The sequence below is a fragment of the Oncorhynchus tshawytscha genome, linkage group LG04, assembly GCF_018296145.1.
Source record: "Oncorhynchus tshawytscha isolate Ot180627B linkage group LG04, Otsh_v2.0, whole genome shotgun sequence".
In the NCBI taxonomy this organism is placed as follows: Eukaryota; Metazoa; Chordata; class Actinopteri; order Salmoniformes; family Salmonidae; genus Oncorhynchus; species Oncorhynchus tshawytscha.
In genome coordinates, this window is record NC_056432.1 from 66,879,878 (window position 1) to 66,907,362 (window position 27,485).

The 27,485-nt window shown below is 42.2% G+C and overlaps 2 protein-coding genes across 2 annotated transcripts; one reads left to right on the top strand and one right to left on the bottom strand.

Moving 5' to 3' along the window:
• Positions 1–14,759: 14,759 nt before the first annotated feature.
• On the bottom strand, positions 14,760–22,561 carry LOC112249591 (protein phosphatase 1 regulatory subunit 3E). The gene is made up of 2 exons (XM_042321106.1): positions 17,548–22,561; positions 14,760–17,489 (listed from the first exon to the last, which is right to left on the bottom strand). The coding sequence occupies exon 1, from the start codon at positions 22,159–22,161 to the stop codon at positions 21,238–21,240; it is 924 nt and encodes a 307-aa protein (XP_042177040.1). The 5' UTR covers positions 22,162–22,561; the 3' UTR covers positions 14,760–17,489; positions 17,548–21,237.
• Positions 22,562–22,694: 133 nt separating this feature from the next.
• On the top strand, positions 22,695–25,725 carry LOC112249263 (uncharacterized protein C16orf46 homolog). The gene is made up of 3 exons (XM_024419067.2): positions 22,695–23,773; positions 24,148–24,378; positions 24,656–25,725. Exons 2-3 carry the CDS (start codon positions 24,175–24,177, stop codon positions 25,541–25,543), a joined length of 1,092 nt encoding a protein of 363 aa, XP_024274835.1. The 5' UTR covers positions 22,695–23,773; positions 24,148–24,174; the 3' UTR covers positions 25,544–25,725.
• Positions 25,726–27,485: the final 1,760 nt, after the last annotated feature.

The following is a 27,485-nucleotide window of genomic DNA, read 5'->3' on the forward strand; positions in this document are numbered from 1 at the left end:
CCTAGAACTTCTGCACAGATTCTGTCAGACCTGGGCCCTGACAGTAAATCTCAGTAAGACAAAAATAATGGTTTTCCAGAAAAGGTCCAGTTGACAGGACCACAAATACAAATTCCATCTAGACACCGTTGCCCTAGAGTACACAAAACACTATGCAGACTGTACCTCGGCCTAAACATCAGCGCCACAGGTAACTTCACAAAGATGTGAACGATCTGAGACAAGGCAAGAAGGGCCTTCTATTCCATCAAAAGGAACACAAAATTTGACATACCAATTAGAATCTTGCTAAAAATACTTGAATCAGTCATAGAACCCATTGTCCTTTATGGTTGTGAGGTCTGGGTTCCACTCAACAACCAATAATTCACAAAATGGGACAAACACCAAATTGAGACAGCATGCAGAATTCTGCAAAGATATTCTCCATGTACAACGTAAAACATCAAATAATGTATGCAGAGCAGAATTAGGCCAATTCCCAATAATGATCAAAATCCAGAAAAGAGACGTTAAATTCTAAAATCACCTAAAATATCCCCAGGACAGCAACAGGATTAGACCCAACCAAATCATGAGAAAACAAAAAGATAATTACTTGACACATCGGAAAGAATCATTAAAAACACTGAGCAAACTAGAATGCTATTTGGCCCTAAACAGAGAGTACACAGTGGCAGAATACATGACCACTGTGACTGACCCAAAATTAAAGAAAGCTTTGACTATGTACAGACTCAGTGAGCAAAGTCTTACTATTGAGAAAGGTCGCCGTAGTCAGACCTGGCTCTCAAGAGAAGAGAGGCTATGTGCACACTGCCCACAAAATTAGGTGTAAACTGAGCTGCACTTCCTAACCTCCTTCCAAATGTATGACCATACTGGAAACACATATTTCCCTCAGATTACACAGAGCCACAAAGAATTTGAAAACAAACCCAATATTGATCAACTCCCATATCTATTGGGTGAAATTCCAGTGTGCCATCACAGCAGCAAGATTTGTGACATGTTGCCACAAGAAAAGGGCAACCAGTGAAGAACAAACACCATTATAAATAAAAACCCATATTAAAGTTTATTTATTTTCCCTTTAGTACTTTAACTATTTGCACATCGTTACAACACTGTATATAGACATTATCAGGACTCAGGATAGACCAAGATGCAGACATTTCGAATCACAGATGTTTATTTACAAAACAGGGGGCAGGAAAACGACAGGTCAAGGGCAGGTAGAGAGAGAGAGAGAGAGAGGGAGGGAGAGAGGGAGGGAGAGAGAGAGAGAAAAAAAAGCAGGATAGAGAAAAACAAATAAAAGTAATAAGATGCTCAAGGGGAAGAACTTACTGAAAATAGCTGACCACTCCCTTCCAGACTGTGTCATGACTCGTGCCATTATTTACTGACGAGGGAGAGGGAGAGTGAGGGGGAGATAGTCAGCGCAATATATCCTGGTGCAATGTTTACAGCCAGGCTGCTGGGGTCAGAGGTGAAGATAGCATAATACTGTTTATTACTGGAGGCTAAACAGGTTCCAGACTGTCGCAGTGAGCTGTGTGTGTGTGTGTGTGTGTGTGTGTGTGTGTGTGTGTGTGTCTATGTGTGTGTGTGTGTGTGTGTGTGTGTGTGTGTCTATGGGTGTGTGTGTGTGTGTGCCTCCATGTGTGTGTCCATACGTGCGTGTGTGTTGGTCGAGACAGGAGGAATACCAAGTAGTGGTAAAGTCATGGTACCACAATGTCTACTGCTCTAATCTAGTTCTCCACGACAACAGTCTACACACAGTGCCAAGCGAACTTTGACCCCAGTAGAAGACAGAATGATTCATAGCCATACCACAGACCTAATATGATTGGACCTGTTACGTGTCCTGACTTGGCAATTGTTTGCATTATATTAGTAGAATTGCATCTCGTTGTTATTCCTTGAATGAGAGATTATTACTGACACACACAAATCACACAAGGCATTTCCTCTGGTATGAAACCATTTCCCTTCCTCTGGTATGAAACCATTTCCCTTCCTCTGGTATGAAACCATTTCCCTTCCTCTGGTATGAAAACATTTCCCTTCCTCTGGTATGAAACCATTTCCCTTCCTCTGGTATGAAACCATTTCATTTCCATCTCATAACACTGACCCTGAATTTCACTCTAATGGACATCCTGTCCTTTTTACCTCTGAATGTGGTGTTGACAACACCAGAGTTGTGAGTTTGATTCCCACATGGGCCACTATTTCTTCAGATTGAAAACATCTAAATGGCCACAAGTTGAGAAACCTTTGATGATTGCAGTGATAAGCCTGCTTCCTCATGTCTTGTTGTTCTCATTACAGGGGAGTTTTCACTGGCTTCAGAACTGGGATTTTCCATAAATAGAGTACTGGAATTGAATCCTGATGAGGGGAGGATGACTGGAATCACTAAAGGCTTAGAATACAATGAGAACAGGAGGCATGTGTTCTCCCCTCCTCACTGAATAAGTGTGTGTGTGTGTGTGTGTGTGTGTGTGTGTGTGTGTGTGTGTGTGTGTGTGTGTGTGTGTGTGTGTGTGTGTGTGTGTGTGTGTGTGTGTGTGTGTGTGTGTGTGTGTGTGTGGAAGTGTTTGGGACAATAATGGAGCGCCACACAGAGGGCAGGCAGACCCTCCCACTCCCCACATAAATCAAATCAAACTTTATTTGTCACATGCGCCGAATACAAGTGTAGACTTTACCGTGAAATGCTTACTTACAAGCCCTTAACCAACAGTGCAGTTCAAGAAGAGTTAAGAAAATGTTTACCAAGTACACTAAAATAAAAAGTAATAATAAAGAGTAACACAATAAGAACAACAATAATGAGGTTATATACAGGGGGCACCGGTACCGAGTCAGTGTGCAGGGGTACAGGTAAGTTGAGGTCATTTGTACATGTAGGTGGGGGTGATGTGACTATGCATACATAGTACAGCTCTGACTCACTCCTCGTGATACACTTGCCACTTGCCTTTACAGTAGAATTATGAATATTCAATTACTTTCAGCACCATTCTACGTATTGTTTAGCTGACATGTATAAATAAACAGCTTGCTCACATCCGGCAGCAATGAACCTCAGGAGAGTTAGTCACCTCTACACCTTGAATAACTGTGGTAAACTGCTGTCGGCAGAGGTTTACTGTAAACACTTCGGGGTATTCTAAAAAAGTTACCAAGGAAGGAGAATAATTAAATGCGATGTCAGAGGCTGAGCAGCAGCACAACTGATCACAATTACCAAGAGAGAAGCGCGATGCAGAGAAGGAGGGATGACGAGACCAGACGGAGAGAGGGTGTGAGAATGATTCAGTTTGACTGCCGTCACTGCTTATATCCATCTGTGTGTGTGTGTGTGTGTTTGTGTGTGTGTGTGTGTGTGTGTGTGTGTGGCGAGATTTCGAGACAGAGAGGGGGCCTCATTAGGAATGGTAAGAGAACAGCTGAGGTATATTGCGGGTGAAGTGAAATGCTTGCGCTTCTAGTTCCGACAGTGCAGCAATACCTAACAAGTAATATCTAACCATTTCACAACATATATCCAATACACACAAATCTAAATAAAGCAATGTAATTAAGAATATATAAATATATGGATGAGCAATATCAGAGCGGCAAAGAGTAAGATACAGTAGATAGTATAGAATACAGTATACACATAAGAGATGAGTAATGCAAGATATGTAAACATTATTAAAGTGACATTATTAAAGTGACTAGTGATCCATTTATTAAAGTGGCTAATGATTTCAAGTCTGGGTATATAGGCAGCAGCCTGTCTGTAACGATATGCGCTGAGAGAAGGGAGTGAGTGTTTAAATAAAATAAATGGAACATAATACAAAGTAAGGAACACTAACAGCACACAGACATGACACAAAAACAGAAACAATGATGCCTGGGGAAGGAACCAAAGGGAGGGACATACAGTGCCTTGCGAAAGTATTCGGCCCCCTTGAACTTTGCGACCTTTTGCCACATTTCAGGCTTCAAACATAAAGATATAAAACGGTATTTTTTTGTGAAGAATCAACAACAAGTGGGACACAATCATGAAGTGGAACGACATTTATTGGATATTTCAAACTTTTTTAACAAATCAAAAACTGAGAAATTGGGCGTGCAAAATTATTCAGCCCCCTTAAGTTAATACTTTGTAGCGCCACCTTTTGCTGCGATTACAGCTGTAAGTCGCTTGGGGTATGTCTCTATCAGTTTTGCACATCGAGAGACTGACATTTTTTCCCATTCCTCCTTGCAAAACAGCTCGAGCTCAGTGAGGTTGGACGAAGAGCATTTGTGAACAGCAGTTTTCAGTTCTTTCCACAGATTCTCGATTGGATTCAGGTCTGGACTTTGACTTGGCCATTCTAACACCTGGATATGTTTATTTTTGAACTATTCCATTGTAGATTTTGCTTTATGTTTTGGATCATTGTCTTGTTGGAAGACAAATCTCCGTCCCAGTCTCAGGTCTTTTGCAGACTCCAGCAGGTTTTCTTCCAGAATGGTCCTGTATTTGGCTCCATCCATCTTCCCATCAATTTTAACCATCTTCCCTGTCCCTGCTGAAGAAAAGCAGGCCCAAACCATGATGCTGCCACCACCATGTTTGACAGTGGGAATGGTGTGTTCAGGGTGATGAGCTGTGTTGCTTTTACGCCAAACATAATGTTTTGCATTGTTGCCAAAAAGTTCAATTTTGGTTTCATCTGACCAGAGCACCTTCTTCCACATGTTTGGTGTGTCTCCCAGGTGGCTTGTGGCAAACTTTAAACGACACTTTTTATGGATATCTTTAAGAAATGGCTTTCTTCTTGCCACTCTTCCATAAAGGCCAGATTTGTGCAATATACAGGTCTTGGTAGATTTGCAGTGGTCTGATACTCCTTCCATTTCAATATTATCGCTTGCACAGTGCTCCTTGGGATGTTTAAAGCTTGGGAAATCTTTTTGTATCCAAATCCGGCTTTAAACTTCTTCACAACAGTATCTCGGACCTGCCTGGTGTGTTCCTTGTTCTTTATGATGCTCTCTGCGCTTTTAACGGACCTCTGAGACTATCACAGTGCAGGTGCATTTATACGGAGACTTGATTACACACAGGTGGATTGTATTTATCATCATTAGTCATTTAGGTCAACATTGGATCATTCATTGGATCATTCAGAGATCCTCACTGAAATTCTGGAGAGAGTTTGCTGCACTGAAAGTAAAGGGGCTGAATAATTTTGCACGCCCAATTTTTCAGTTTTTGATTTGTTAAGAAAGTTTGAAATATCCAATAAATGTCGTTCCACTTCATGATTGTTTCCCACTTGTTGTTGATTCTTCACAAAAAAAATACAGTTTTATATCTTTATGTTTGAAGCCTGAAATGTGGTAAAAGGTCGCAAAGTTCAAGGTGGCCGAATACTTTCGCAAGGCACTGTATATATGTATATATGTGTATATGTATATATGTGTATTTGTATATATGTCTACATGTCTATATGACTGCAAATCTACCAAGACCTGGCCGTCCCTCTAAACTTTCAGCTCATACAAGGAGAAGACTGATCAGAGATGCAGCCAAGAGGCCCATGATCACTCTGGATGAACTGCAGAGATCTACAGCTGAGGTGGGAGAGTCTGTCCATAGGACAACAATCAGTCGTATATTGCACAAATCTGGCCTTTATGGAAGAGTGGCAAGAAGAAAGCCATTTCTTAAAAGATATCCATAAAAAGTGTTGTTTAAAGTTTGCCACAAGCAACCTGGGAGACACACCAAACATGTGGAAGAAGGTGCTCTGGTCAGATGAAACCAAAATTGAAATTTTGGCAACAATGCAAAACGTTATGTTTGGCGTAAAAGCAACACAGGCCATCACCCTGAACACACCATCCCCACTGTCAAACATGGTGGTGGCAGCATCATGGTTTGGGCCTGCTTTTCTTCAGCAGGGACAGGGAAGATGGTTAAAATTGACGGGAAGATGGATGGAGCCAAATACAGGACCATTCTGGAAGAAAACCTGATGGAGTCTGCAAAAGACCTGAGACTGGGACGGAGATTTGTCTTCCAACAAGACAATGATCCAAACATAAAGCAAAATCTACAATGGAATGGTTCAAAAATAAACATATCCAGGTGTTAGAATGGCCAAGTCAAATTCCAGACCTGAATCCAATCAAGAATCTGTGGAAAGAACTGAAAACTGCTGTTCACAAATGCTCTCCATCCAACCTCACTGAGCTCGAGCTGTTTTGCAAGGAGGAATGGGAAAAAATGTCAGTCTCTCGATGTGCAAAACTGATAGAGACATACCCCAAGCGACTTACAGCTGTAATCGCAGCAAAAGGTATTAACTTAAGGGGGCTGAATAATTTTGCACGCCAAATTTTTCAGTTTTTGACTTGTTAAAAAAGTTTGAAATATCCAATAAATGTCGTTCCACTTCATGATTGTGTCCCACTTGTTGTTGATTCATCACAAAAAAATACAGTTTTATATCTTTATGTTTGAAGCCTGAAATGTGGCAAAAGGATGCAAAGTTCAAGGGGGCCGAATACTTTCGCAAGGCACTGTAGGGAAGATAATCAGGGAAGTGTTGGAGTCCAGGTGAGTGCAGGTGCGCGAAATGATGGTGACAAGTGTGCGCCATAATGAGCAGCCTGGTGACCTAGAGGCCGGAGAGGGAGCACACGTGACACTCTCTGTGCTTGTGATGGCTATTTAACAGCCTGATGGCCTTGAGATAGAAGCTGTTTTTTAGTCTCTCTGTCCCAGATGCACCTGTACTGACTTCGCCTTCTGAATGATAGCGGGGTGAACAGGCAGTGGCTCGGGTGGTTGTTGTCCTTGATAATCTTTTTGGCCTTCCTGTGACATCAGGTGTCCTGGAGGGCAGGTAGTTTGCCCCCGGTGATGCATTGTGCAGATCGCACCACGCTTTGGAGAGCCCTGCGGTTGTGGGCTGTTTCCATACCAGGCATGATACAGCACGACAGGATGCTCTCAATTGTGCAAGTTTGTGAGGGTTTTAGGTGACAAGCCAAATGTCTTGAACAGCAGACTGCCAACATACACTATATATAAAAAATGTATGTGGACACCCCTTCAAATGAGTGGATCCGGCTATTTCAGCCACACCCTTTGCTGACAGGTGTATAAAATCGTGCACACAGCCATGCACTCTCCATAGACAAGCATTGGCTGTAGAATGGCCTTACTGAAGAGCTCAGTGATTTTCAACGTGGCACCGTCATAGAATGCCACCTTTCCAACAAGTTTCTGCCCTTCTAGAGCTGACCTGGTCAACTGTAAGTGCTTTTATTGTGAAGCGGAAAAGTCTAAGAGCAACAACGGTTCAGCCATCAAGTGGTGGGCCACATAAGCTCAAAGAATGGGACTGCCGAGTGCTGAAGCGCGTAGTGCCTAAAAATTGTCTGTCCTCGGTTGCAACACTCACTAACAAGTGATATTACAGTGTATTGACACCCTGGTTAAAGATGAGCAAGAATGACTGTATAATATACATAATCTAAATATTGAGCTATATTGTATGAAAAAAAAAATGGGGGAATTATATTATTTTATACTAATACAATTTCCCAGCACTGGTGTGCGTGGCCAAAGAGCTCTATTTTCAAGTCTGACCTAAGAACCGCATCCAATCCAAGTGCCAATGCCGATTAGCTAACTCCAGGCGTTTACATTTGTTGGATGACATGAAAATAGAGCTCTTTGGCCACGCACACCAGTGGTGTGTTTGGTGTTGAAATGAGAATGCATGAGCAGAACATAACCCAATACCTACTGTAAAATATGCCTTTGATGAAATGGGGCTATTTTGCTTCAACTGGTCCTGGGGCCCTTGTTAAGGTCAACGGCATCATGAACTTTACCCAGTACCAGGACATTTTAGCCAAAAACCTGTTTGCCTCTGCCAGGATGCTGAAACTTAGCCGCAAGTGGATCTTCAAGCAAGACAACAACCCCAAGCACACATCAAAATCCACAAAGAAATGGTTAATTGTATGGAATGTCAATGGGGTGTCAATAATTTTGACCCCTACCTTTTTTGAGAAAAACATTTGTATTAGTAATTGTATTAGTATAAATTCATTTTTTTTCATATTATTATTATTATTTTTGCATACAACAGACATCAGCTCAGTATTTCAATAATTTATACAGTTTTTGTAATATCTTTATCAAGTGTGTCAATCATTTCAGACTCCACTGTATATGCATCTGTGTTCTGCATGTTTTAGCAGAACAGGCCTGCGATTAAGATTTGCATATGTCATGACGTTGGCCTCATTGGGTATAGCAAGCCCATCCCCCTCTCCCTGCCTCCCCCTTTCCTCCTTCAACTCGGTTGCTGTGGTCAGAGAGACGTCGTAAATTCCTAAGGATCTCCTCATGGACACACAGTATAGAGAGAGTAGATTTTCATGGAGAACAAAGGAAATCCTTCCACCTCACAGAACCTGAGGTACGAACAAATTTCATGTTCGGAGAAAGTATAAAAGAACGGTGAAGAATCCAGCTAGGAACTGGTCCGTTTGTCACAACTTGGGGAAGCTCATGGGAGACGGTGTGGCCACATTACCATAACGCTGTTTATATAATAGCCCCAGATATGAGGTTTACATCTAATTGTTGTATAAGATGAATGAGTGAGTATGATACTGTTTACACAATTTTACAATGTGGTTTTGGACTGTTTAATGAAGGAAAACTCAAAAAAGGGAATTGGATTTGAACTAAATCAGAGGACCGCTCCTGAGCCCAGTTAGGGTCAGACATCCTGGGACAGCCCTCTTCGGCCCTTCCGAATAAAACCTCGACTCGGGTTTTCGATCAGGAGACCGAGCTTACCTCAATTACGAGATGGCTAAAGGTTGCAGACCATGTTTTTCTCCATTAGGAGGACAAAGGTTGTAGACCATTGCTGAATCTTTTAACCATACCACGCGGTTAAACTCTTAGACTATCGATACCGACAGAATAAGAACAAGTCTTTGATATTAATTACTAGTCTGCAGCTAGGAATTCGGTATCATTGAACGCGAAGAACGACAACCGCCAAAACATACATTCTATAACGAATGTCACTCTGAACAATCCCCTCTAACCACAAGAGAGAGGGAGAGAGACGGACAATTCTTCAAAAGAAACAAACGTTTCACCAGCGATCAAGACGACCCACTGAGCGTAAATATATATATTGATTGCAATTGTTCCCGAATGAGTGAGCGTTCATGTGCAAAGGATTAGCATTTCAATTGTTAGAATTATCACTCTGTAGTGACTTCTTAGTCGACCCCCACTTCCCCTTTTGTCTAACAAGCTGCCATGCCGGTTTAGCCCACTAGGGCACATTCTCCTATCATTTCATGTAACCACATTTACCTTGTTTGTTTATGCATTTCTGTGAATTACTTAGTTAGCAATAAATAAATGATTTAAGACAATTGATGTATGTATGACTCATAGTGAAGACTGGGTTCGTGCAGATAACCAATAATTTACGACGTTTGGAATGAGACTAACGTGAGGTAAAGTAAATAATTCAATAATTCGAAGACTAATTGATCAGATTAAATATCTGAAAAGTTATTTTAGGAAATGATTACTTTGTAATCTGAATATTTTTCTTTGGTGCCCTGACTTCCTAGTTAATTAGTTACGTGATTAATCAGTTGATCTCCTAATAACTAATTACAGAGCATCTTTGATAAAAACTATCAGTCTTCAGTTAATGATATTAAAGACACGACACATAACTATCTTTCAAGATAAACACTGAGTATACCAAACATTAGGAACAAGCTGTCTAGCATCTAAATATATCACTGAGGCTGTTGTGGTGTGATAACATCCCAGTGCAGGGAGGCACAATCATCAGATGGGCACATTAACACAGTGGTTATGTCAAACAGCACATGACTTTACGGCTGATTACCACCCCATGATGAGAGACTGATAAATGAGCGCACACGCACGGTTAGGGCGATGTGTAATGTTTTATAAATGAAGCTACTGTATATCATTTCCAGAGCCTTTTAAAATGTATGACAAATAAATGTCACGTAAATTCATGTCACACACCAGAACCAGGATTGGAGACACCTAGAATAATGTATACAAAGTGACCTGCTGGGCCTGTTGTGCAGCTATAAACATGACATGACCATCAACATGACCCTACCTAAGCACCACTCCTGTGAGCCAGCACAGGTCACTCACCACTCTGGGGAGAAGCACAGCCTAACTAAGCATGGGGGGGAAGCACAAGGGAACGTGACACGAATGTGACACATACATGATACACCAACATACAGTAACGTTACAGGCCAGGCCTAGATAATGTGTCATACTGTAGGATTACTCAGGATAACTTGTTCTACGGACACCCTGAAGGTTCAATAACAACAGTCACTGTACAGTATATACCAACACAATCCAATAGTGCACATTCACACATTCAATTAGTTATGTTTAATTAAGAATGATATATGTTGACATTTTGAGGTATTGGATTGAACCAATATTGTCAATCAATGGTTCAATTGTTTTAATTAAATCCTTGGGCTCCCGAGTGGTGCAACGGTCCAAGGCACTGCCTGTCAGTGCTACAGGTGTCACTACAGACCCCAGGCTGCATCACAACCGATTCCAGGCTATATCACTACAGACCCCCGGCTGCATCACAACCGATTCCAGGCTATATCACTACAGACCCCCGGCTGCATCACAACCGATTCCAGGCTGTATCACAACTGATTCCAGGCTGTATCACAACCGATTCCAGGCTGTATCACAACCGATTCCAGACTGTATCACAACCGATTCCAGACTGTATCACAACCGATTCCAGGCTGTATCACAACCGATTCCAGTCTGAATCACAACCGATTCCAGGCTGTATCACAAACCGATTCCAGGCTGTATCACAACCGATTCCAGACTGTATCACAACCGATTCCAGGCTGTATCACAACCGATTCCAGGCTATATCACTACAGACCCCCGGCTGTATCACAACCGATTCCAGGCTGTATCACAACCGATTCCAGACTGTATCACAACCGATTCCAGGCTGTATCACAACCGATTCCAGGCTGTATCACAACCGATTCCAGGCTTTATCACAACCGGCCGTGATTGTGAGTCCCATAGTGCGGCACACAATTGGCGCAGCATCGTCAGGGTTTGGCCAGGGTAGACCATCATTGTAAATAAGAATTTGTTCTTAACTGACTTGTCGAGTTAAATAAAGTTTAAATAAAAAATACAAATGATTGATCCCATCTCCTTCTGATGTGATTAACCACATAGAACTATGACTGTAACACTGCCAGGGTTAGAGGTAGGGTTAGAATCAACCCATTCTGTCATATCCATATAGTGGAAAGACACCTTACTGTACTTCATGCTCTGGTTCTACATCAGCTCTCTAAAAAGCTTGTTGCCAAGATGTTCAAAAGAAGAACTTGAATCTGTAATGACATAGTGCCCATAAAGTCAATGGGTGATTTTGGACGGCAGGCTCCCTGCTGCTGACTCAATGTGATTTTTTTGTGATTTCTATTCGGATCCCCATTAGATGTCGAAGAAGCAGCAGCTATTCTTCCTGAGGTCCACACAAAACATAGACCATGACAAAATACCGAACACTAATGGACAAGAACAGCAACACACATTTAAACTAAGAACACTACGACTAACGAGTGTAACTCTTTGTTTTTAAGAAGAAGAAGGATAAAATAAATACATTAATAATACTCATCTTAAACATTCAAGTGCTTTGCCATGTCGACACTTTTAGGTTGTCGCACACACACACGCACTTTTCGGCTGTGTGTGTGTGTGTGTGTGTTTGTGTCTCTTCACAGTCCTCATTGTTCCTTGACGTGTTGTTTTATTGTATTTTTTTTAATAGACTGCACTTCTTGCCTGGGTTACCTGAGGTAACTCATATAGTCATTGCTCTATACAGTATTGTGTGTCTCCCAGCCTCTGTTCTGGACTCGGGGACTGTGAAGAGACACCTGATTGCTTGTCTTGTGGGGTATATATGGGTTTTTGAGCTGTGTGTTAACTGGCTGAACAGACAATTTCATTACTTTCAGCATATCAATACTTGTTACAAAGAGCAGCACTGATGCAGTCAATCTGTCCTCCACTCTGAACCGGCTCCACTGTGGAAAACACCACTGTTTAACGTCAGAGAAGCTTCCATTAAAGGTAACTCTGTCTATCCATGATATGGCAGATTCTACATTTTTTTCAATAACAAATGGTCAATAATATCAAAGGCTGCACTGAAATATAACAGTACAGCTCCCACAATCTTGTTATTATCAATTTCTTTCAGCCAATCATTAGTACTTTGTGTCAGTTCAGAACATGTTTTGTGTCCTTCCCTATAAGTGTGCTGAAAGTCAGCTGTTTAATTGTTCACAGAGAAATAGCATTGTATCTGGTCAAGCACAATCTTTTCCATAAGTTTGCTAAGAAATGGCAGCAAGCTGATTGGTTGGCTGTTAGAACCAGCAAAGGGAGCTTTACCATTTTTTGGTAGCAGAATTACTTTTGCTTCCCTCCAGGTCTGTGGAAAAACACTCTACAGACATTAATCTACAGATTAAAGATGTGGCAAATAGAAGTGGCAATATACAGTAGTCTGCTACCATCGCTTTAATCTAGGTTGTCAATGTAGCCCCAATTGTTTGGCTTCTCTGTTTGTCTGGTTCTCTGACTACTTGTGTTCTGATGTGGTCCGCCAGACACTGCTGACTGATACACACTGAGTCAGAGCAGGCTAGGCTGGAGTATAATAACATTATCAATCATATTCACTAGTGATGAATGTTTGACTTGGTGGACGATTGTTATAAAACAACGGTCTAAACTCAGTTTATTCACATCAACTCAAAGGGGTGAGCTGGAGGTTACCTGTGACAAATTAAACTAATGTTGTTGTGTTTTTATACCCAGAAGGTATTTCAAAAAGGGACTATGTACCCAAAACGACCCCTACACCCATTCCACACAGACTCTTGGGATGACATCTAGAATCAGAACTGAGATTTTCTAACTGCCCCTTTACATTTAGGAGAGGCAACTGCACGCACGCACACACACACACCACACACACACACACACAGATAGAGTTGTCATCTGGCAAGAAGCAAAACAGCTTGACTGTTTCCTCAGGGTATACCCCTTCTACCACCCTTCTCCCTCCCTTCTCTCTTATCCTCCCTCAGCCCTCATCATTGGTTTGTGAATAGCAAAAATAACAGGGACTGAGGCCTCAGTTCAATATGTCCTCATTCATATCTAACTGGGTCAGAGTCAAGGGAATCAATGATGGATATGGTGCCTGATTTCATGGCATAATTACTGCTGTATTAAGTACAGTCAAGATTTGACATATTCTTTCACTATAAAGATTCAGTCCTGTTGAGTCTTTCACTATAAAGATTCAGTCCTGTTGAGTCTTTCACTATATAGATTCAGTCCTGTTGAGTCTTTCACTATAAAGATTCAGTCCTGTTGAGTCTTTCACTATGAAGATTCATCCTATAGTCTTTTACTATAAAGATTTCATCCTATATAGTCTTTTACTATTAAGATTCTATCCTATAGTCTTTCACCATTAAGATTCCATCCTATAGAGTCTTTCACTATTGAGATTCTGTCCTATAGAATGGTGCTCCAGAGCAATCAATATTTTGAGAGGAAACTAGTCGATGGAGAGCTAAATGCAATCTATTGAATAGATCAATGACTAGCTAATGAAATGTCATGGTAATATCATACGGCTGTAACTGGAACTCTGTGTGCCCTTGCATATAAAATGGATACCCTATACCATGAAGACATTATAAGAATATGCCCATCCATCAGAATGGAAAAAGTCAAGGACAGCAAGAGTACCTGTTCTCTGTTATACAGCCTACATGTCAGAGACAAAATTGTCCCTGAAGCCAACCCTCCTGATCACAAGATATCCCTCAGCCTGTCCTCCTGCCCTCCAAAACCACCCATGCAACACTGAGGGGCGTGCCGACAAAGATGACTCAAGGACATGTGTCTCGTCATGATTGCGGCGAGGGGCTGGGTGGCTGACCACCGCAGCGCAGCAAGACATGTTATGGCCTACAGGACTAGGACTCTGTGTGGATTAGACGGTCGTCTGATAAATGAGCCGGTCAGCTCAGAGCAGACAGACAGCAGTGGAGCATTCAGAGGAGAAAATGAGATCTCTCATAATACAATCAAAATCACACCCTGCAGGGAAATTAATCTGTAGACCTTTGTATTAAACCTGTGTCATCTCAGAGGATACTGTGACATTGATTCTAATTGAGTTAATAAAGCTATTGTAATGAAAGGTTAAGGTAAAGGTTATTATAAATTGGGTGGTTCGAGGACTGAATGCTGATTGGCTGACAGCCGTGGTGTATCAGACCATATACCAGGGGTATGACAAAACATTTATTTTTACTGGTCTAATTACATTGGTAACCAGTTTAGAATAGCAATAAGGCACCTTGGGGGTTTGTGGTATATGGCCAATATATGACGGCTAAGGGCTGTGTCCAGGCACTCCACGATGCGTCGTGGGTGGTATATTGGCCATATACCACACCCCCTCATGCCTTATTGCTTAAATATACCATGCTGCTGACTGTAGCGTGATAAAGGAAATGGACAAAACTAAAACACATTTAAATTTCCCATCACAAAGGCCTTTATTGTCATTGTTTTAATAAAATATAGGCTAGATTACAAACTCACCATAAAAATAACAGGGGTACTTCCGCCGTGCATGCAAACAGCCAGAATACAGTGATAAACATTAGCTCCAAACAACACGCCAGACACCAAGACACAACAACACAGACAGATGATGGATTGCAGTACGAAGGTTTGCATAGGTTCAAAAGACGAATACTGATAACCTTATAGGTCAAACCAAGGGAAATTCACTTCCTCCACTCCACATATGAGTAAAACAAACTTGATTTAACCTATTTCAGGTGTTTAACATTTCACAGTGAGAGAGAAGGCTGTGTATCAAACATGACTGGGGATGGAGAACATCTTGGTGAGTAGCAATTCACAGGAATACATGTAAAGTCGGAAGAGGCATATCAAACATGACTGGGGATGGAGAACATCTTGGTGAGTAGCAATTCACAGGAATACATGTAAAGTCGGAAGAGGCATATCAAACATGACTGGGGATGGAGAACATCTTGGTGAGTAGCAATTCACAGGAATACATGTAAAGTCGGAAGAGGCATATCAAACCAAACCATACCGCTTTCCCTAGCTTTCCTACTTTTCTACTCAAAGTGCACTATGCACTTTGAGTAGCTCAAAATTACAATCATTAGTCACTCCTTTCAGACGTTTCAGATACTCCGAAGTGTATGTTGTCTTTAGTGGCATGAATGCGACTCTTTAGCCTAAAGACCCCCTCAGCTTAGCCACAGTACATACTGTCCAGTATGATTTGACTGCTCGACCTATTATCACATGTTGAACAACCTACCATAACATCCCTTCACAGCTCAGACCTCTTATGTGTTCATTTCAGTATGAACTCTAAACATAAGGCAATGGAACCATCTTTAGTTACACCTTATACAATAACCCTATCATTCCTGGTACCCCACCCAAATTTTGGCTTAAGGTTCAGTGACGTACCACAGTTTTAAAGGAAATTTCCTGAAATTCTATTTTGTTCAGATTGTTTTTAGATTACTTTGTAGTTCTGAGTTGGGTATCCATCCACCGCTTGCAATCCTGGTTTTGAAATGCTATTATACGACATAATATGGTAGCAGAAAGACATTCAATATGCAACACATAAAAAAGAGATAAACATCAGCGAGTGCTCATAAAATTTGATTATATTTCCCTATATTGGATCACTCTAATTTATTGGTATCACTCCGCGGCGGAGGGATACATCCGAGGTGAGGATTTACAGATTTACTCCTGTGATCACCTGTGTCACGGCTGGGGTCCGCCCCTATATATAGACCCCATGGCCGTGACAAGTTCTCTTTCATTTTCTCAGCGGACGTCCGTATGGTTTGAGGTACAAACTTTCTGAAGTTCGCTTGGTAAGTGTAATATCTTGCGTGGAAGTATACTCACTGGCTGTTTTGCAGCCTGGAGCAGCCCCTCTTGAGTGCTCCACTTGCTGCGCACGGTTGATCTGTCTTCTGCCCGTGGTTTGTCATGCTTGTGTTTTGTTAACTTTACACTACGACTCCATAGCCCTGCGGTCTTTCCTTCCACATCTGAAAGGAAGACATCTCCTGGTGAGAACAGACAACACCGCATTGGTGGCTTACATCAACCATCAGGGTGGACTGAGGTCCCCAGTCCTGCGCTGGGACTTTGCCGCTGGCTGGCCAGGTCCCTCTAGCACAGACTAATCTGGTACGCGTATAGCAATATATTAGAGTGATCCAATATAGTGAAACATAACGAAGGTTACGTATGTAACCACGGTTATGTGAGCTATATGGATCACTCCAATCCTCTACGGTCCTAGAGGGGCCTCAAATGATGTAGAGAATGTGTGACACCGCCATGGAGTCTATCTATAGGGGCGGACCCCAGCCATGACACATGTGTACATGGGAGTAAATCTGTAAATCCTCACCTCGGATGTATCCCTCCGGCGCAGAGTGATACCAAAATATTGGAGTGATTCATATAGCTCATGTTGTGTTGACAAACCCTATACGGTCTGTTTCTGGAAGCCTTTCATCCTTCCCCTATAAAACATCTTTACCTCCATGACATATTCACCCCATACGGTCTGTTTCTGGAAGCCTTTCATCCTTCCCCTATAAATCATCTTTCCCTCCATGACATATTCACCCCATACGGTCTGTTTCTGGAAGCCTTTCATCCTTCCCCTATAAATCATCTTTACCTCCATGACATATTCACCCCATACGGTCTGTTTCTGGAAGCCTTTCATCCTTCCCCTATAAAACATCTTTACCTCCATGACATATTCACCCCATACGGTCTGTTTCTGGAAGCCTTTCATCCTTCCCCTATAAATCATCTTTCCCTCCATGACATATTCACCCCATACGGTCTGTTTCTGGAAGCCTTTCATCCTTCCCCTATAAATCATCTTTACCTCCATGACATATTCACCCCATACGGTCTGTTTCTGGAAGCCTTTCATCCTTCCCCTATAAATCATCTTTACCTCCATGACATATTCACCCCATACGGTCTGTTTCTGGAAGCCTTTCATCCTTCCCCTATAAAACATCTTTACCTCCATGACATATTCACCCCATACGGTCTGTTTCTGGAAGCCTTTCATCCTTCCCCTATAAATCATCTTTACCTCCATGACATATTCACCCCATACGGTCTGTTTCTGGAAGCCTTTCATCCTTCCCCTATAAAACATCTTTACCTCCATGACATATTCACCCCATAAAGCCTTTCATCCTTCCCCTATAAATCATCTTTACCTCCATGACATATTCACCCCATACGGTCTGTTTCTGGAAGCCTTTCATCCTTCCCCTATAAATCATCTTTCCCTCCATGACATATTCACCCCATACGGTCTGTTTCTGGAAGCCTTTCATCCTTCCCCTATAAATCATCTTTACCTCCATGACATATTCACCCCATACGGTCTGTTTCTGGAAGCCTTTCATCCTTCCCCTATAAATCATCTTTACCTCCATGACATATTCACAGTGAAATGTTTTGATTGAAACAATTCATGAGTGAAATCATACTGTACTACATGTACACTTATTGAGAGAATTTTTACAGTTAACAGAAATCATAAGCAAAAGGTACATGAGGAAAAATAACCATCATATTTCATCAGACTTAAGAACATAAAACAATCTCTGACAAGGCGTGACATCTTGTTAACCACAGTAGTCTTTGTGGAGATACAGCTGCCGTGTGTGTGGAACTCACTGACTGCACAGACTAGCATGCTTCTGAACACAGTGAGGCCAACCAGTTGTCAACCAATGGTCATGTCTCAACTCAAGAGAGGGCTGCACAATTAATCGAATTCACATCAAAATCATATCCATATCGCAAGAGATCCATATCATATGCAATATTTTGAAATGCATCTCAGCCGTGAGTAACTTTCGGTTTTAACTCAGTTTTTTTTGCATCTTGTGGCTGCTTCCCACACACACTAAGCCTCGCCCCTGTCACTCAAGCAGCACAGTTCCTCCCCCTCGCTGTTAGATGATTGACTATAAATTTGCATTTTGTTCCGTCAGGTGAACGCAGTCAACAAATTGTTCCAAACAAGAACGATGCTGCTTTCCACTTAGCTTCTTAATTTAATTCAATATATTTCTATAATTCCAACAGTTCACCCAAATATTTTGATATTTATCACACGTCAAATCGCAATAACCATATTTGTTAAAAATAAAAATCGCTATTACATTTGTTTGCCCATATCGTGCAGCCCTAGAGGTTGGTTAATGTCATGGTGGACGTGAGACCGTGATTGAGGTTATTTTGGTCCAACCAGGCTCTACAGATTTCCCATGGAGATATTAGAAAGAGCCAACTGCTGGACTCTGGAAACCAAACAGCTCTGCTATAAGCCAAACATCTCTTCTAAATTGTTTGAGTCATTTGGACATGCTCAGTGGTCACATGAGTAGTCTATTTTCCATTTTCAATCTCAAGGGTTGAATTATCTGACCAAGCTGCTGCCAAGTCCTGGTTCATGTAAACACAGGCTTTTCTTACTGACCACCATAGGCAGACAACAGTAACTAACTATATTACATAACTACATCTGTTAGTCTCAGAGATGCATTCCATTTTCTAAACAGATACATCTCCAAGCTGCTGATCTCTCAGAGGTGTCCTATTCAAAACAAAATATTGATACATTCCAAGCATTCATGGCATAGAAAACTCCCACAAATTATAACAACCCAAATAAATAGAAACTCTCATTTAAACATGCTGTACATCCAGTACACATGTAGATAAACCGTTTGTGTAATGTGGCTGTTGCGCTACATAACCTAAGTTTAGTTTGACATCCATCCATAATGAGCTCCCTCACCTCATGTCAGGGGTGTCAAAGACAACCAGGTGAGAGGAGTTCCTTACTAATTGTTTACCTTAATTCATCAATCAAGCACAAGGGTGGAGCGAAAACCCGCCGACACTTGGCCCTCAGTGGAATGAGTTTGACACATGCATTATGTGATGCCAATGTGCCAACAAATGAGTTCAGCATGATGCACCAGTGCAATAGCATCAACTACTAAAAGTAGTTCAGATGCTGTCATCACCACAGTTCTACTGTAAAATACAACATTGCACAGTGGAAGTTATTTACAAAATACTGACAATGAAATGCTACTGTTTTACTGGACTGGATGTGTTTTAAAAATGGCATGAGTTTGACTATTTTGGTTCTACTGTACTTCATAAAAAAATAATGTTTTGTTTTGTTCAACCTGAATAAAAGGAGAGAAACCTGGAATTTTTGGAAGATCGTCAGGTCCGCACTCTAGAAACGATCTGAGGTAAATGTATCATTTTCCACAACAGTTGCATTTCAGGTCCAACAAGGAACAGAAACAAAAGTCCAACAGTATCTGTCTCTGTAATTTATCATTGTGTAATAACAGTTATAAAATGGAGTGATATGCGTGTGGATTTTGTCATTAACGCTCAACCTTGAAGAAGGTAGAGATACTGTATGGGTGAGGCAGTGGTGACTGACTCTGCAGTGGACCTTAGGGTTAGAGGTATCCTCAACTATTGTTTACAAGACACCTGGTGAATTATTGTGACTGGTTGAGATCAAGAGTGTAACAACAGGAATGTTGTAAAATATCACCTGTCCGATACATGCAGACTGCACTGCAGAGAAAAATCTAGCATAAGATCCCGTACAAAAAAATTCTGTACAACAGTTTTTTTTGTCAAATATACATGTCCTCTAGTTTAAAATAATGCATATAGCATATGCATTATTTGGCATTTTAGAGTGGTAAATATCCACATATTATTATGTAACATGTTTGAGGGTTATACCAGAGCATCCTAATAGGCTAACCTACTGCTAGACAGTAGGGCTCCACTCTGACCCACAGTCTACTCTCCTGCTATTGGTTACCATCATCTGGAGAAAAAATTATGGTGCATTTATAACCTGCGAACAAAGCTCGTGGGATGATTTCCTTTTTCTAACATCATCTCGTTGAGCAGTGCTATAGAGAGGGTTTAATCATTACCCCAACATTGAAATATTAATGTTCAAATAGTTATAAAACTGAATACACCCAATATTGATCAAGATAAAAGCACAGCAGAGTTCCCCTTTAGTTATAAGGGGTATTATAAGGCATATCCAATAAGATGAAAATATGAGGAATTGGTCAAACAAATGACAATTTAATATTTCCTTTGTTGATCCAGTGCGAATATTGTTGTGACTGAGCTTCGGCCTGCTCCATCCGCTGGAGTTTTCAGATGAGAGAATCGGATTGAAATCCGGCATGACAGGTACACAGGGGGGTGCACGTGAGCACAGTCCCATGCTATCGGAAATAAACAGAGAGAAGGCGAGAAGCTGTCTTAGTGTTTTTCATAACCATGTTCCTCAGTTTTGTATAAGCAGTCGTTGACAGTTAAGACATCGCACAAGATGTTTAATGAAATAGTCAAAAGTGGGGATTGAAGCGAGCATCGCTGCGTTTTAGAGAGGGACAGTGACGCTTAAATGGGGTATATTCCTGGCACGTTTTCAATGGCACATGTCCCTGCATTACATAAGAGTATAGTCGGGCCACACCAAAGGGCACAAGACTACAGAGTCCCCAACACCAAGGCTAATTATCATACAGCAGATTTACCTCCTACGGCGGACACATAATGAAGGGCTTGTCTTTCAATCCTGTCAAATCTGTCAAACATAATGACATGAAACAAAACCAATGTGACGGTGGTGAAAAAAATCATAACCCAAACAATGTAAAAAATGACTGAGTGTACAGCTGGACACGGCGGTTGGATCATTAACACAATGTGTAGAGGCTATAGCCTATGGTAGCCCTATTCTTCATTATGGTAAAGTGGTGCCCGTGGAGAGATTGCGTGCTTTACACACACAGTGCACCGGTGAGAACGCCAAGGGCGCATGCAGGTTAGATGAAGTGAATCCAGCCATCCTCCCACTCACGGGGTGGGGAAATCTTAAACCTGTGGCGTCGCACTTTGTAGTTGAACCCGTTATTATTGTCCCAATACTCATCTCCACCAACGCAGTATCTAATGGCAAACTGGAATGTGCCTCCGCTCTCCAGAAACGTCGTTGGTGTGATTATCTTAAAGGAGAATTTGTCTGTCACACCGTCGCTTGATTCGGGGACATATGATGTCAGACTGTCCATGAAGGTTATCCAGTTGTTGATTGAGAACCTCAAATAGACACTTTTCTCGAAAGCCATGTTCAAAACCCGCACGACGCCCGACAGACTGAACTCGTCGGCTTCAGCACACTCCAACAACACTTTAAGTTCTTTCACTTTCTCAGTAAAGCCTGGTAGGGTCCCGGGGTTCTTGAATTGCAGCTCCATATAACTTGACTGGGTGGTCGGTGCCCTGGGGAACTTGTCAAATGGGTTCAGATGGAGGGGACCCCTGTCGAATCTCGCCATTATGCGCTCCGGCACATCGGGCATGTCTGTGTCATTAAAGTGCTTCACAGAGGTGAGCTCCAGACCCAGAGAGTCGGCGAAACGGACCTTTTTCTGGCTGCAGGGACTCCGGCTGCGGGAGATCTCAAGCTTCGCTCTCTCTATGGGGGTCGGCAGAGACTTGCACCTGCGGCGCAGGTTCGGACTCTGCGGGGGTTTGAGGAAGGATTCCCGTCCTCTTGGTCTCTCATCCACCACATGGTGCATGTCGATGGGCTCGCTTGCTCCGTTCAGCTCCATCCCCTCTTCGTCTTCTAATCTCGGGTCTGCTGTCAAGCTCCCGAACAACCCGGCTATGCAGCTGTAGTTCCTCGGGAGGCAGTTCTTGGGAGGTAGCATGACCACGACAGAGCGCACAGCCTCGGTTTCCATAAAGCGGGAGAGTCGCTGGTCTGCAGTCGCAGTGGTCGTGATCAGGGGAACGGAGAAAGGAACACGCCGTCAGGTGTCAGAGATAAACACACTGATAGGCGCCGTAGTACCACGTCAGACTATGACACTGCGCATTTCTGAAACAATAAGCCAAGCTTCTGCAAGTGCAGCTAGAACAACGCACCACAAATACCAAACATCCCTACCTAACGTAATTTTAGATTTCATTCACAGGCATACAAATTCGTTCATTATGAAATAATATGAAATTGGGGATTATCTTATATTTGTGCACGTTTCCAGCAGCATGCCCCAGTCACGGTGTGTGTGTGGCTGAGCTTTTGATTTATTTACCCTTTATTTAACTAGGCAAGTCAGTTAAGAACAAATTCTTATTTACAATGACGGCCTGTACCAAAAGGCAAAAGGCCTCATGCGGGGACGGGGCCCGGGATTAAAAAAATAAAATAAATACAGTATAAGACAACAACATAGCAAGGCAGAAACACATGACAACACACCATGGTAGCAACACAACATGGTAGCAACATAACATAGTAGCAGCACAAAACATGGTACAAACATTATTTGGCACAGTCAACAGCACAAATGTCAAGAAGGTAGAGACAACAATACAGCACACAACAGCCAAGGTGCACATAAAACTGCACAGAGCTAGGGGGACCCAGTGAGAGGCATGACGTTCCAGTCATAAGGTTTGTGCCTGGCTGGACCACGACGTGCCGAATAGCACGTCCCATTTCTTGCCTGACGACTCATCCTGAATTTAATTCCGCTGCTATATCGAATGCTTCCCGGAGAAGAAACGTTAGTGGGTGTTGCGTTTGCCCGGAGCGATGTGGATGGGCAGCTAGGCAATCTAATTTCGGCCATGAGATAAAACACACAACTTCCTTTTTCAGTTTTTTTTTTATACCCTAACAGAGTTGTGTGGCCACTTTGTTATTGTTTCAACAAGGACTCTAGCTTTGAGAGTATATTCTAGATACCTGTAAATAATTTACATCTGAATCAAATTAACATAGGCCCATGCCCTCTATTTATAGCCTTACGTTATATTATGCATATTATAATACTGTTATAAGGGGCTATTTTAGATTATATTGTATATGACATTTTACTATAGATTACAGAAATGTTAGGGTTAGTCTTAATTATAGATATTGAATGAAATAGTCAGCAACATAGTGGACACCATCCTGTAAATCACGAATAGTGACAAGCAGCAAATCCAGTTCTAGAAATTGTTACATTTTCTTAGATAACATGGAGATTAGCAACAACCTGTCAACTGCAATTTGTTTTCTCACGCCCCCTCCTATTTCTCTCTTCGTTTCCCCTACGTCACTTCTGAGCGCCCTGTTGTAGCGGAGTTGTCATGGCAACGACGTTCTATCTCCGCTCCAAACACTTCGTGGGCCAAGCACATCTTTGACTTTGTTTGGGGTCGTCTGCCGATACCTGCCAAACTGTAATAAATATTTGATGACTATTCTATGTTACTGCCTATTAAGTTGAATGTCAAACCCCCAGGGAGCAAATGCTTGCATGGTATTGCTAAGGAAAATGTCGAACTCGACCCACTTTAATGGTAAGTTGTCTCTTTAACAGCCTTTCTTCTGGCTTCAGCTAACGTTAGAACAAGCTTCCTACTTAAGTTGCCAGTGTTTACCTATCGTTAACGTTAGTAGATAGGGAGAAATGTGAGGTTCTCTTGCTAGCTCGCGATAATGTTTATGAATCCATTTAATGGACAGGTTTTGTAAACAGTGTTAATAAGTTTGTTAACACTGAGTTAACACGTCATAAAGTTGACGTCAAAGGTTACACGTCTTCAGATATCTTACAAATAGTTTTGCAACGCTTACAATAGGTTGCTTGCTGTTTGTGTACATATATATCCACTCTTACCAACGAGCCTACAAGATGAGTGCCGAATTAGGGATGCTTTTTCACTCTCAACAGATTTCACCCTGAAAGGCTCATCTTAGAATGGACAAATTCAAGGAATGGGATCAGGCGCCTGTAGAAGTGGCTGAAGACAGAAGTGTGGCAGTGGAGTACACAGGATGGGACCAGAGCTGCCAACTACCCAACAGGGGCCATGTCGATGCCCTTTTGGATATCAGCGATGATACCTCATCCAAAGAGCAGGAGCCATTTGAGTTTCTCTGTCTCTCCGGATGGGAGGAAGCTGTGAGTAATACACTGCGGTTACTCTTTTATTTTTGGCTAGATTGTGAATAATATTCAGCCAGTGTCACGTTATTGCGTAGGCACCAGATACACACTTCAATTTCATGCGAGTTAAGACAAAGTGAAACAGTGTTAGTATGTTTATTCACTGTTTATAACTACATTCAATCTCAGAAATCATCTTAAAAGGTGAAACCTAATTTTCTCTAAATTGCAAAACACTGATTAAAATGTAATTACGTTTCCCTTAATGCTGTTGTGTTTGTTGTTGAGACAGATCCGGGGCTGGGGTAGAACTACTCCACTTGGCTGCCTGGTTCAGACCCAGAGGAGAGGAAAGAGGGTCAAGACTGGAGACACAGACCACCACTGCCACCTGTGTGTGGACCTCGTGAAGCTCTCGGACCCCCCTGACTCTGAATCCAGTTTAACCCACTCCCCTGAGTCCTTCTGGGACTCCACCCTGGACCCATGGGTGAAAACCTCCCCCACAAGCCTGGGAGACTTCCTGAACAGACCCTACAGTCACACCTCTAGCATCTCTTCAGAGGAGTCCCCACCAGAGTCCTTCAGGGACCTTCAGAAAGCCACACAGCAACTGACACTCCGAGACAAGATGATGGAGGACAAGGGTGAGATGTGTGAGATCAGTGACTCACTGCTGGGCTCGGCCCCCTCGCAGGGTCACCACCACTCAGCCTCAGAGTGTCCCATGACGCTGATCATCAACAGCTTCGCCGTCCTACCGCCCGTGAAGGCCTCCCAGCCCAGACACCCTAAGGTCACCAGCCAGCTCCGGAGGGTGGAGGCTGGACCGGGACGCAGCGCCTCAGACGGGGAGACCGCAGAGGCTGGGTCAGACGGTGTCACGCCTGCCTGGGGGAGCGGAGGAGGTGTGGAGAGCCAGCAGAGCCACCACCTGCTGTCTGCATTCAGCATCCCTGTCCCCAAGAGATGTGACATGCCCCTCAGCACACTGTCAGATCCTCTACCCCGCGCCACCTACCCCCTGGACAGACACCTCAGACAGGATCCCCGGACCAGCAGTGCTCATAGACTCTACTTTGGACTGAAGACCAAGATCCTGAAGCGTGCAGAGCCCCAACTGCCCATTCTGTTTGGAACCAGGGTGCCCATCCCAGCCTCTGCACAGAGACTACTCTGAACAGAGACTGTTACTTCGCACTCCATACTCTCTCCCAACCCAAAAGCTCAGCCTCTGTGGGTTTGTGATTAAAAAGAAACTTTGTGAAATTTCTTCATATTTTTTGTATGACACTGATGACTGTATTAAAAAAAAAAGCTGTGACGAATTCAACTTGGTCGTATTAAACTACATGGAATTAACATGAGTTTACAGATTTGTTAGTTCTATGTGATTTATAGGCTATACCACCTCAGCCTTCCTTAATTATAAACCCTCCACGCACCTGGACATGAGTGAATCATTTTAAATGGAGTGATAAATGTATGTATGCATGTGTGATTTCAATCCTACATTTTGCATGTGCTTTTATTGTGATGCTCACACTTGAGCTTTTAGTTACTCAGCAACTATGCTACCTACTCTACAATGCTGAGGTCTGGGTCGGTTTCTTGGATTCCTGAACGTTAAACTGCGACATTCTTATGTCAGAACTCCTCATCAAGAGAAAACATATGAGCCATTGCCAAAGCATGCTAGTGCAGTCTAATGGAATGAGCAGTCAGTGATTGTAGTGTTCCAACCCATGTGAAGATGTCATTGGTAGCCTATTGAATTACATGCTAGATGTGAACCACACTGTGACTCTGAGGGGCTGTGACAGCATAGGTGTGTGGGCGGCGGGATTAGTATCATATTCCAAATGTCTTACACAATTACAATATTGTATTCAAATGGGCTGAGCATTATACATGTACATAGCAAACTAACTTGTACTGCCACACAACCCAGGTGAAAAATGTGACTGACATTTACCAAAAAAGAGCACATTGAGTGTGTACAATATTGAGTATGGTGTTGTAAATCAAAAGTAGTGTGTGCTTTAACCAGTAACAAAATATTTGACTTGGCTTTATACAGCACTGCATTACTGTCCTTTGATTTGAAGTGTACTGGAACTAAGCTAGTACAAACAACCAGCTACTACATCAACTCAAACAATCAACCCTTTATGAAGAGTTTATTATGAGCGTCTGCTGAATAGCATCAACAACACAAATAACAAGAGGCAACCTTGATCGACCCTCTACACATTCAGGCAACTGAAATACAACAGATAAGGCTGCAAACAGAAATGCAACTGAAATAAATTATATTGGCACCAAAGACTGCATGCACTCCCTTACTGAGAAAAACCAAAGCGCTGAAGTTGACATCCCCATGTAGCACAGTTAGGATCAATTCCATTTAATTCAGGAAGTACATAGAAATTCCAGTTCTCTTCAAAATGAGGAAAATTCAGAATTGGAATTTGGTTTACTTTACTTTCTCAATTGCCTGGAATACAAATAGAATTGACTTCAACCCTGCCATGTAGTCTAATGTACATGTTTTTTAAGCAAGGCAGTTTCTCCCCTAAGCGCTATTATAAGTTCAAGAACGATAAATTAAACAGAAGTAGTGTTTTCAGTACAGCACAATACATTGTTGTGAAATGTGGTTGAGTATGAAAGTCTGTTATGAACTGGAATGAAACAGTCCTGTTTCGATTACTTTAAGATGCAGTGCAAAAACTAAGCCATGTTGTGTAGTATGGGCACAGTGTCATGGAGGCTACATTCTGCCGTTTCTGGGTCCACTTCTTCACATATTGATAGTGTACCACAGTAGGGCGAATGCTGCCTTGGAAACAAATACTGCATTGCATTCTTAGAACCTGGATGTGTAACACAAAACAGCTTTTTCCAAATACAACTCATAGAAGGCATTCAAACATATTCAACATGCAAATTAAAGACACTCAAGTATTTGAAGTATTCTTCCAAGACACCCTCCACAAATAAATATCATGTAAATGTTAAATACATTAGATCCTGAACTTCTTCCTACCTCGTAAAGCTGCTTAGAGCATCACTGACCAACGGAAACATAAAATGCACCATGAAAAATACTTGTCTTAAGG